The 12,276-nt window shown below is 43.9% G+C and overlaps 1 protein-coding gene across 2 annotated transcripts in view; it reads left to right on the top strand.

Annotated features, from left to right (window-relative positions):
• Positions 1-2,378: 2,378 nt before the first annotated feature.
• Positions 2,379-12,276, top strand: part of crim1 (cysteine rich transmembrane BMP regulator 1 (chordin-like)) — a 199,891-nt gene continuing 189,993 nt past the window's right edge. For both annotated transcript variants that reach the window (XM_043695492.2, XM_087991206.1), the window contains exons 1-2: positions 2,379-3,453; positions 9,442-9,615. In XM_043695492.2, the coding sequence (XP_043551427.1) occupies positions 3,141-3,453; positions 9,442-9,615 (487 nt within the window). In that variant the 5' untranslated portion in view covers positions 2,379-3,140. The remainder of the gene's footprint in view (positions 3,454-9,441; positions 9,616-12,276) is intronic.

The following is a 12,276-nucleotide window of genomic DNA, read 5'->3' as shown; positions in this document are numbered from 1 at the left end:
TGGCTTGCTGCTGCTCTTAAGTGTGGTTTGCAGCACTGAGATGTGAACCCTGAAGGAATGAGATTTATAATCACAGAGAGTGAGCCAGATGGCAAATCAGTTTACACATATGGAACTGTGTTTATTTTAAAGAATAGCATATATCACATTAATTTACATTTTAGTTCAAATGAATGAAATGAATGAATATCATCTCTGTTGTATGCAACTTGCCAGGTCTGCATATGGGTCAAGTAAGGGCCATGGGCAGAATCTAATATTTACTGAAGTTGACTTTTCATCTGGTTCTCTATTCGGCCCAATTCAGTTTAACTATGGCTTTATTCAGTTTCAGTTAAAATAATCTGGTAGAGATTGGAACCCTTTTCATTATCCCTGGAGACCGGCAGTGCCAGGGCATTTAATTGGGACAAGCACAAATTGGCATCACACTGGCAGATTCGTTCACTCTGCACTGACAACTGAACAACAAACTCTCTGCACAGTTGCCGGCCTCATTTTCCTGCATGTTTCCAAACAAAACGCTGTCAAATGGGCTGCCCTTTATCTCCATCATTTAACCGACTGCTCGCTTCTCAACGCAGGGGAAGGTGGTTGGTTATCTTTTTTTTCTCTGTCTCTCTCTCTGTTCCCGTCCTGCATGAACTGATTAACTGAAACCCCACGTGGGAAAACTATTTGAGTAATACTGCTGGAATGTTGTCAGAAAATTCCTCATTTACTCACAGCATCACTGCGGCTATTTGTGGGGTGTGTTTATTTGGAACGGGAGGAAGGAGTTGGGGGGGGAGGGGGGGGGGATCGTTTACCGGATTTTCAAATACTTAAAACTTTGGTGGAGTTTTGTTTTATACATAAAGGACATATCATTGTGGGATGTTTCACACAGCGCGCTTACTTCTGTAATTTCAGTTTAGCTCTGGTCCGGGAGTCGACCCCTCTTCCAAAGAAATACAGTGCAAACAATGTGACTGAATCTTGCAGTCATCTCAAACTCTGATTTTTACGTAAATGTCAAATAGGAGCCGGCTCTGGCAGGGTGTAAAAGCGGTATGCTTAAAATGTTTTAAAAGTGGAAGGATCAACTAAAATATAAATACGTAATTCTAGAATATGAGGTGTTTCATTGACAGAGATGGGGGAGGAGGAAATTCGATTGAATTTTTTGTGCTCACGTGTTAATTCGTGACTTTAAAGGTCTGTAGAATTGATGTTCCTTCGTTTTGTAACCTTTGTTGGTTATCTGTGAAACGCTTTTAATAAGGCAATGACTACCACCGACCTTTCATATATTATTCAGCATACCATTTCTTTATACATGTACGATATACTGTATATGTTAAACATTTACACATCCGTCAGGTTGGGGGACACTCATCACTGAAACAATAAAAGGAGGGTGTTGGTGGAGGGTACGAGTGAGATGAATTGCAGTGGATTTTCATGTTGCTTTACTGTCGCTTGCAGCAATGTGTGGAATGCGCGCATGCGCTCCCAGTTGCAGATGGGCGAGGCGTGGTCTTATTTGAATATTCTGCCGGGGTTATCCAATGAGTAGGCGGGGAATGGAGTGGGGCGTGTACGTCACAATAACGGTGGTGTTTGATTGACGTGTGCAGTTTGGTTGGGGGAGGGGGGAGGCAGGGGACGCAGCTGGTTGGCTGCTTGGTGTATCAATGTGTGTATCTGTGTGCCTGTGTGTATCAGTGTGTGTATTATTGTGTATCTGTATGTGTATATCTGTGTGTCTATTAATGTGTGTATCTGTATCTATTAATGCGTGTATATGTGTGTATGTGTATATCAATGTATGTATCTATATGTGTGTATTAATGTCTGTATTTGTATGTGTCTATATGTGCATCAACTTGTGTGTATCTGTATGTGTGCATCTGTGTGTATTACTGTGTATATGTGTATTAGTATGCACTGTACATACAAGTGTAAGCACATTCATATGTATCTGTATGCATGTATTAATGTGTGCATCTGTATGTATTAATGTGTATATCTGAATATATGTACCTGAATGTGTGTATATCTGTGTATTATGTGTGTATCTGTATTTTAATGTGTAACAGTGTGTCCATGAGTATAACAGTGTCAATGTATATTTTAATGGGTGTAACAGTGTATCAGTGTATATTTTAATGGGTGTATATGTATGTGTGCGTCAATGTATACTTTAATGTGTGTATCTGCGTGTGTCAATGCATGTATTAATGTGTGTGAATAGCGGTGTGTTTATCAATATATGTGTACATGAATTTGAATGTCAGTGTGTGCATGTCAATATGTGTACTAATGTGTGAATAGCAGTGTGTTTATCAATATATGTATATATCAATGAGCGTCTGTATGTGTATGTCAATATGTGTATTAATGTGTGCGAACAGCAAGCAGTGTGTATCAATGTGTGTATATATACGAATGTGTGCGCCTGAGTGCGGACCCAGAGCGCTGCGCTGCTCAGTGGCTCACACACATACTCTACTCCAATCTGTGCTGTGCCATTAAAACCCCCACCGTATATATAAAAAAAGACGCTCCTCTCTGACAGTCCGACAAGGCGTTCGCTGAGACCGCCCGTCTGCCTCTCTGCTCCAGATTCGAGGAATTTCTCTCTTTCTCTCCCACCACTCATCGCTTCTGAGGAGAAAAAGAACCGTGTGTGTTTTATTTTCTCTCTCTTTTTTGTTAATTCCTTGAGAGGGGAAAACAAAAAATGTGGAAGAACTCTCAGTGTTGAAGCGGACCTATTCCGATCCTGATTTGAAGAGGAGGAGGAGGGGAGTTGCTGCTGAAGAAAGAAAATAAGAAACCGGGCACAACTTTCTCTGCAGCCTTTCAGCCGAAAGCAACTTTCAGCCTGGATTTTTGAAGGGAGAAGAAGAGGGTGCAGCGAAAAAGCTTGTTTCTTTTTTTCCTCTAATTGTTAAATTCGCCCTGCACGCTACCCGCTTGCCTTGTGGCATCGGTGAAGTATTCGTGTGTGCGAGAAGAGTTCTTCCCTGAAACTTTCGCTGTGATTTTTGTGGGCTTTTTTTTTGTGTGTGTGCGTGTGTGTTTTGAGTACATAAAAGTTTTTTTTTGTTGTTGTTGTGCTGTTTTGCAAGAAAGAAAAGCGGTGCGAAACAAAAATGGTTCCGTCTGGGATATACCTGGCTGCCAAGTTGCTAGCAGCCGTGCACCTTCTGCAGTTGTTCGCTCAGAGCGGCCGGGCTCTGGTGTGCTTACCGTGCGAGGAATCTAAATGCGAGGAGCCCAGGAACTGCCCCGGGAGTATCGTGATGGACTTCTGCGGCTGCTGCTCCGCCTGCGCCCGGCAGAAGAACGAGAGCTGCGGCGGCGTGTACGGTCTATACGGGACTTGCGACCGCGGCCTCCGGTGTGTGATCCGACCCCCGTTCAATGGCGATTCCATCACCGGCTACCAAGTCGGCCTCTGCGAAGGTAGCTCGGAAATCAGCGCGGACCTTTTTCCTCTCTCTCTTTTAACATGGCGGGGTGGCATGCTGTAACTTGGAACCGAGTGAAGTTCACTCTAGTTGCTATTTTCACATTTCACTGACGGGCTGGGGGCTGGGGGCGGGGGGGGCGGGGGGCAGCTAAGTCATTTTTAAAAAAAATTGCAGTGTATACTTTTGCACAACGTAGCCAGTGGAAGCAAAATTTTGAACCCGCTTTGTATTTTTAGCATATAAATATATTTAAAATTGCAATGCACCTTTCTGCGGGTTTGAGCAGGGCTGGAATCTGCAAAATTGCATAGTTCGGGTTTTTTTGCATTGGGTGTGATGACCTGCACACAATTGGATTTATTCATGTCCTTTTAAATATATATGTAGTATCTACACAACATATAATAGCTTTTTATAATCTTTACAATTGCACATCCGTAGCTGAGTTGAGGCTGTGATCTGGTAGAGTGTAAAGGGGATCTTTTTTTGTTGCTGCTAATAGATTCCTTGCTGTTTTTGGATTCGGTGCTGCGGGCTCAGGCTTTGACTGTGGGCTGTTGAGGGTTTTTTTTTGACAGGAATGTTTGCTATGTCTGATTGCGGACCGGCCCCTAAGGTTTGGAAGCCACACTGTTACGCCTCAGGGCAGCACGCCGTGAGAGCCCTATCGATGAGAGCCGTGAGAGCCCTTCTTACAGTGTGTGTTGAGAACCGACAGCACACGACAAAGCGCACACCACCAACTTTACAGTCTAACTTTCAGCAATTTACATCAGTGTCGGTCGGTGCTGTCATTTGTAAAGTGTGTATTTGTGTATCTGTGTGGTGTTGGGGGTGGGGGATTGTGTGGTTACAGGTGGGAACCACACGCCGGCCACTTGTGGCTTTTTCATTAGTTTAATAAATACAAGCTGAAGACGGTGAGTAAGGAATTTAAAAGAAAACACCCTTTTCTAACTGAGTGCAGCGGGCTCTCCGGGACACTGGAAATTCTGCTGTCACGATTTGTATAAGAGTCTGGCTTTCCAAATGGGATCGGGGTGACTTGAAATGCGGCCTCTTTATTTTTTTCTCTCTCTTCTGAGGAAACTTCACAGAATCAAACTGGCGAGAGAATGAAAAAAGCATAAACGTCATCCGATTTACTTGCTTAAAATATATTTTGCTTTGTCTAAACTCGATTTCACTTTGACCCGGGCATTTAATTTCTTCAGGCAGCAGGATTTTGTATTTTCTAAAAAGTAGGAACAAATCTCTGCTCAGAGGTTTTCTTACCCCCACCCCCCCCCCCCCCAAAAAAACAGAAATGCATGGCGAGTACTTTTCCATCCTCCCCCACACCCCCGTTCTCCCTTATTAATTTTCAAACGCAGAAACTTGCTTTCTGAGCAATCCCTCTCGAAAGACAGGCGGCAGCAGCGAGCTTTGGAGAAAAATCAGAAATTCTCACGATTGGGGGGGAAAACAAAACAGTAACTGAGGTCGAAATCTCTTCACCAGGAACTTAAGTCGATCGGTTTTTGTTTTGCTTGTTACCAATTATCTAAGGTTGGTTCAGACCGTGAGAAGATGGGGTTCGGGGTGCAGGGGATGTTGGAAACTAGTGCTTAAAGGTAACTAACTGCATTTGGCTTTGGGAGCTGCTGTTTTTCTTTTAAATTCCTAAGCAGCAGGAATGTCAGCCTTCCGCCACCACTTTCTTATCCTGAAAGTTTCGAGAGCCCTCCACCCTTTCTCCTTCAGATCCCAAGGATTTCCTTCCCTTCGCCTGCTGGGACCTTTCCAGGGCTCAGCTCCAACCTTGGAGCACATGATACATCAAAACAAGAGCTTACCAATGACACAGAGTGCAGACCCAGCACTGCCCAACCCACGACCTGTACTTCCTAGCTTCTGAACAAAACAAGGTTCATGTTTGTGTTTTAGCTATTTAGATTTGGCACCGTATTCTGAAGCAGAAGTTGGCAAGGGCAGTGTTAGTTCGAGGTGTTACTTCAGGCTCCACGATGCCTCAGAATCTTTAACTCATCAGGAACTGAGCACCACTGCTCAGGCCCCAGTTGCAGCATCACAGTGAGCTGATCTCACCTGGTGAGGGATTAAGATTACTGCGATTGGTGTCACCAATTTCAGGTTAGTGAAGGTCAAATTAGGGACTGCTCAGATATCCAGAGATTTCACCTGGAAGCCCCATAGTGTGGGGGCAGAATTCAGCTTAATCAGGATGCTACCTCCAGTCAGGCAAAGTCGACATAGGATACTGACTCTGTGGATGAGCTTCCTGGGCCCAGACAGATTCAGTGCTTGTCTGAGGGGAAAGCCTTGGCACCGTGCCACATAACGGGAAACCTGCTAGCGCATACAGTTACTGCAGCAAAACAAAAACCTGAAAGTCTGGAAGCACTTTGGTCCATAAATGTAGAATGAAAGCAGAGGATGCTGAAAGTACTTCGCTGATCAGGCAATATCTGTGGAGGCCCAAACACAGTTAATGTACTGTATGTTACACCTCCCGAGGGTATGTTGGCAGGTGAGGTGAGATGCAAGTTTGAATGCAACCCTTTAATCCTGTTCAGGAGAAGAGAATGTCGTCATGGGAAGAGGGAACTTGTTTTGTACATTTGACAAGCCTGGTATGCTGTGAAAAAGATGTGATCATTGAGATATGGGCCATTGTGCCAAAGGGATGGTGCGATCGCAGATAGATTTATTACTGTGATCTATTCTTAGGCTCCACTTTAAATTGAGAAGAAAATCAAAGTATTGTAATATAGGTAAATTTCACAGCTACATGTTTTTATAATATCTATTCACCACCTTAGTACCTCAACATCCTTCATTAATAAAGATGTAAGTGCTATTTATTGTAGTAGATTGTGTGAACTGCCAGAATATCAACTAAAAGACAGGCAGTGTTATCTCCCTGTTGGTGACCTGCTCTATGCTCAGATACTGACAGGGCCAGTAAGGGCCAGCAAGGGCAGGAAACGTACTGAGTACAAGAGCTAACATTCTGTCTGGTCTCTCCTGAGACCTGGGGAACACCTGTATGCTCATGTCACTAGGATGGAGGGGAAGCTGGAGGAAGTCATTCCACAGAGGAGTACTTTAAAAAGAATCAGTTACATGTTTGCAAAGGAAGGACATCGCCGGATAGGTCACAAAAGGCGGGAAATGAGATTAAAGCAGGTAGCTATGGTCAAAGAGGTCTGGTTCAAATGTCCTCTGCTAATATAATTACTTGATCCTTTGGTGCTATTTCCATTCTTGCAACACAAAATCATGTTATGCTTTACTTTCTCTGTAAATGTTGTCTTTTAATTCTTGTGGTGTCATAGATTCCACTAGTGTTATCTCCATGAAATGCATGCTTTTTAATTGGTAAGGAAGGCCATGGTTTACGTAGTTATGCTGAACAATAGTGAGAAGACTCCACTGGTGGCCTTAGTGGGTTAATCCAGGGGGTGATGAGATGCTGAACCAGAGAAATTTGTCATCTTGTATTCTCTGAGACCTCAGCCAGACGAGCAGTGAGGTTGTGTCAGTTGTCCCTTCAGATTGGGTAAAGAAGCTTCACAGCCCTTCAGATGGATAGTGAAACAGCATGAGTTCCTGTCAATGGGCAGTGAGCTAGAGGGTTTTGTCAAATGTAGGCATAATTTGGAGCAAAAACCTGTCAGCACTGATGTAAAATGGACACCTGGCGGCAGTACTGTAAAACTGCTCCAGGAAGAGCAACTTGAGTCAGCAGTTATTGGAGGAGAATAAATAGAGTTTACGTTAAATATGTAAACAAATGCAAAATATGGTGTAAATTGTAACATTTGCCTGGATTTTTCCAATGGCCAGACATAGATGGGAGTTGGTCATGGGTACCCTGATGGGAGTTGGTCATGGAGACCCTGCGGAATCCTCATCCTAGCACAGTCCAAAGGAATTGATTGGGAAATTGAATCATCCGCTGAGCAATTGTGTTACATCTGGATCCCTGAAGATTCCATTTCAGCAGAGACTTTGTAGGGTTCCAGTGAGGTTAAGTAAAATACATGCTCAGGAAACATTAGACCGTTAAATCCAAGTTGTAACTCCTCAATAGCTGTTAAACTGACCCTGTATATACTTCAGTCTCTTGTCCCCCAGCTACACCTTCCTCAGAATCCCTACATTACAGAGCTTGACCAATCAGCCTCCTGGGACCTGATTGGAATCCCCTGCTGCTGTACTCCCCAGCCTACTCCACCAGACCCAATTTCTTCCACCCCAATGACCTACCCTAAACAGTACATCCCATACCTGGTACCCTGGCACCCTAATCACTTCTGACTTGGCATCCTGCCCATCTGGAACCCCACACCATTCAACTTGATCCCTACATACCTGGTGCATAATCTCTGATGGACACCCTCTCCCAGCTGGCACCTAACTTTACCTGGAACCCAGCCCTTCCCATCTAGCATCCTACCCACCCTGCATCATTACTAACCCAGCATCCTACCCCATACTCACCTGGCATCTTAACCTTGCACCCTACTCCCTCCCTAGCTCCAACCCTACTGACTTGATATACTAACCCTGTGTCCATCTGTCACCTTCCCCTCCCAGCACCCTAATACCTTGTGTACTTACTAATTGACAGTGCTGTCAGTGTTAGAATGGAGCAGTGGACAGGTGTGAAGAGGGAGGGATGCCATAGTTTGTCTTCCCCCAACAGTTCTGTACCGTGAAAGAGTTGTCATAGGAACAGGAGTAGGCCATTCAGCCCCCCAACAAGCCATTCAGTGGGATGCTGGCTGATCTGTGGCCTAACTCCATATATTTACTGTGGGCCCATAGCCCTTAACATTTTTCTTTAACAAAAAATGATCAATCTCAGTTTTAAAATTAACAACTCATCTAGCATCAACTGCCACTTGTGGAAGAGAGTTCCAAACCTTTTGTGCATAGAAGTGCTTCCTAGCATCTCTCCTGAATGATCTGGCCTCATTAATAGACCATGTCCCCTTGTTCTCGAATCATCAACCACTGAAAGTAGATGATCAACTCTTGCCTATTCCTGGTAATATATTGAAGACTTCGATCAGATCATTCCTCAACCTTCAAAATTCTAGAGAAAATAGGTCTAATTTTTGTAATCTCTCACGATAACGCAAACCTTGAACTCCAGATATCGTTCTTGCAAACCAAGTTGTCCTCCCTCCAAGCCCAATCTCACCTTCAAAATGGATGTGTAGTTCTACACTGAAGCAACACTGATTGGACTCTCCTGTCAGAAATGGGCAGCCTTCTTCTTTCATAAAATTCCTTGGAAAATCTGGCCCATTGTTTTATTAAATATTTCTACCACATCTTTTAGTACCCTGTAAAAAGGTTCCAGGTCAAATTCCTAAATTTCTGAATCTGTACCTGCCATGACGTGTTATGCTCTTTGTGCACTGACGAATGAGTAAACTGAAAGTTAAACTCCAGGCAGAAGTGTGAATGACTTGATACTCATGACTCTGACACATCTGTGTCACACATTTAAAATGATAGCTTCTGGTATCATTATTGAGGGGGGGGGAGGGGGGTGGTGGCTGTGGGACCCTTTAACTTGCTAATTACTTCTATAGACACTGTGCCTTTCAGAACTTAAATGTTGTAGGGCACACATGGTGTTTTTATGTATCTTTATTTACTGAGTCAGTTCCACTCTGATATTGTCCTTTTAAAGCGTTGACTAAATTTGAAAAATCTTGAGGAAAGAAGATTTAAGAAACACACTTTGGAAGCCACATTACATGGAAAGTACTCGGCTATTGAGAATCAGAGAGAACCCCCACATATGTCATATATAAACATTTGGGAACAATTCCCAATGAATTGGTGACTATACTGTTGCCAAGATTGTGACTTGTTTGATACTCAAGCACGGTTTGCAGTAACATGCAAATTGTGGGCTTATTTTGATCCTGACCGTGTTCTGAAAATACTTTCCTTTCAGATGAGAGCTGGGAAGACGACCAACTTCTTGGAATCGAGCCCTGCAATGAAAACCTAGCAACAGGCTGCAACATTGTCAATGGGAAGTGCGAGTGTGACACTATTCGGACCTGTAACAATCCATTTGTATTTCCCAGTCGGGAAAACTGCCTTTTGGCAATAAAGCAGATTGAAGGTAAGTGCGCAGTGAATGTCAAAAAGGCACTTCAGATTGGAATTTGTAAATTTGGCATTGTCTTTTATGTTCAGCAGTGGCCACAAATGTAACTGACAGCTTAGTGGGTGTGGATAGATAGAGAATTGGTGAGGTCATCTTACAGAGATATTTAGACTGAGATCTGCCTTTGGTCTCCACCTACTCAAGGCCAGATCTCTCCCCCCCCCTCTCTCTTTCTAACTCATTCTTGTCATTTATACCTATCTTCTATTTGAGAGCCTCTGTAAAATTACAGAATTCTGTGTGATCTGAAGCACAAGGTGTATTTCTTAAATTTTCATTGTCATCTGCCGATTATTTCTGTAGATTTGTTGAGTTGGCTTTACAGAAAACACGCAACACAGTTAGAGTTAGTTGAAATCCCATTTTTTTTCCCTGCTTTTTTTCCTGCATCGTATAGTGTTTTTCTAAATACTGCCCTCTCAAGGTCCACACTCACCATTCTCCCAAAAGCTACTTTTTGAGAGCAATCCCTCAAAAGTTGCAGAATGTCAGAGCCAATCAGAATTGGGAGAGACAGCTGGGGGGGAAATGGCTCAACATGTAGTTGACAAGGAGGGTCTTAAGGGAGCTTTTGAAGGCGAGAAATTAGGTAGCAAAGAAAGAGGAGCAAAGAAAGAAAGAGGCAGTTGGAGGGGTAGGACAAGAGACTGGAAGGTTCTATACACGATGGTAAAGTGGACAAACAGGACCACATGAAGCTAGTCAGAACTAGAAGATGGGGGAACACAGCGATAACTATAAGGGATGGTTAATATGGGGTGGGGGTGGGGGCTGCAAAAATAAGGAGAGCACGGAGGCTGCTCACTCCTCTTCTAGTTTTTCTTGCTATTGCAATCAATAGCTGATCCATTGCTGTCTAGTTTTCTTCCTGACCTGCAGAATACCCCCCCCCAACCATGGGGAAAAAGCAGGGAGGATTGGAGGAGGTAACAAAGGCAGGGGAGAGATTTATGGACCCAGCTCTTCCTTATCTCGACTTTGTATTTACATTATTGCCCTTGTTCTGAACTATGGAAGTAGCCTTTCACAAGTTCATCTCTACTCCTTTCATAATTTAAAAGGCTCTGTTTAAACAGCCCCACCCAGCACCAATGAATACACACTTCAAAAATGTACTTTATTCATAAAAAATCTTTGTATACATACACAGTCATGAAAGCAGTTTGGTTTTGAACAGCCTTTGCATATGGAGAATAAATAAACATTGGAGTTTGAACAAACAAACCCAAGGCATTTCTTACTTATGCAAAATACTACTTACATATATTTGAGACACTGGGAAGGTCCAATAACTGAACAGACCCCCATTGTACTTTGGCCAAAAGACCTTAGACGGTGGTCTTTCCCCCACTGCACCTTGGCAGCAGCTGTCACAAATTTTAGTGCATCCCTCAGCACATAGTCTTGGACCTTGGAACGTGTCAGTCTTCAACACTGGATCGCGGTCACCTCTTTGCTATGGAGGACCAACAGGTTTCGGGCAGCCTGAAGTGTGTCCTTTAACGAGTTGATGGTCCTCCAGGTACAGGTACTGTTTGTCTCTGTGTGCCTGGAGCATGTATAGGCAGCTGTTCAACAATGATACATCAGCCTCTTCTGGGAAAAGGTCCAAACAACCGCGTGCCTTCTTCCACCTTCTTCACAGTCACCCTGTCCGTGTTCTGGACACCACCTGGCCTGGGTGCAGGTGCTTGCTAAGGTTATAGCTTTTGGTTGGCTTTATCCTGAATTGGTGTTAGGCCGAAACCATTGTGAGAAGGTTCACCAACTGATCATCCTCCAATGTCCAATCACGATCCAGTGATGATCTTGAAATTCTCCGATGACTCGAAACTCGGAGCTTACACTTGAGCTTAGCTGGAAAACCATTCGCAGGAAGTGTCTCCAGCTGCAACACCTGGGTTTTGGAGTTGGAGCAGTTTTTAGGGACACTGTGGAGAATCATTGAGCTGAGTCTGGTGGGCTGGTCACTCCTCAGGTTAAGACTCCACAGATAGGAAGGGAATGGGTGACCACCCGACAATGTAAGTGGACCAGGCAGGCAGTGCAGGCTATTCCTCTGAGAAAAAGATAGACCACTTTGGATACAGTTGAGACACTGGCTCCACTGTACGGGACAGGAGGAGAAAGTGTGAGAATGCTCTAGGCTTCAGGGATTCAGTTGTAAGGGTTTCTGTGGCCGCACACAAGGTTCCAGGATGGTATGCTGCCTTCCTGATGCTAAGGTCAAGGATGCCTCAGATCACCTAACAGAATATTCTAGAAGGAGGGGGATATTCCAGTGGTTGTGGTATACATTGATGCAAACAACACTGGTTTGAAAAAAGGGATGAGGCCCTAAAAGCTGAAGATAGGAGTTAGGCAGTAAGTTGAAAAGGACCTCAAAGATGGAGACTTCCAGAAGGTGCTCTACTAGGTCCCTCATGAAAGGTTAAAAGCCCATGGTGTTGGAGGTAGTATATTGGCATGGATAGAAAATTGGTTCATGGGCAAGAAACCAAGGGGGGCTTTTTTCAGGTTGGCAACCCATGACCAATGGGATTCCATAGGAAGCAGTGATGGCACTGCAACTGTTTACAATAAACATTAATGACTTGGAGGAAAGAAGTGAATATA

This window comes from Chiloscyllium plagiosum, unplaced genomic scaffold (genome assembly GCF_037043375.1).
Source record: "Chiloscyllium plagiosum isolate Xiang-an unplaced genomic scaffold, Cpla_swu_hap1 HiC_scaffold_10, whole genome shotgun sequence".
Taxonomy (NCBI): domain Eukaryota; kingdom Metazoa; phylum Chordata; class Chondrichthyes; order Orectolobiformes; family Hemiscylliidae; genus Chiloscyllium; species Chiloscyllium plagiosum.
Note: the sequence above shows the minus strand (reverse complement) of the source record. Positions and strands in the feature narration are given on the sequence as shown.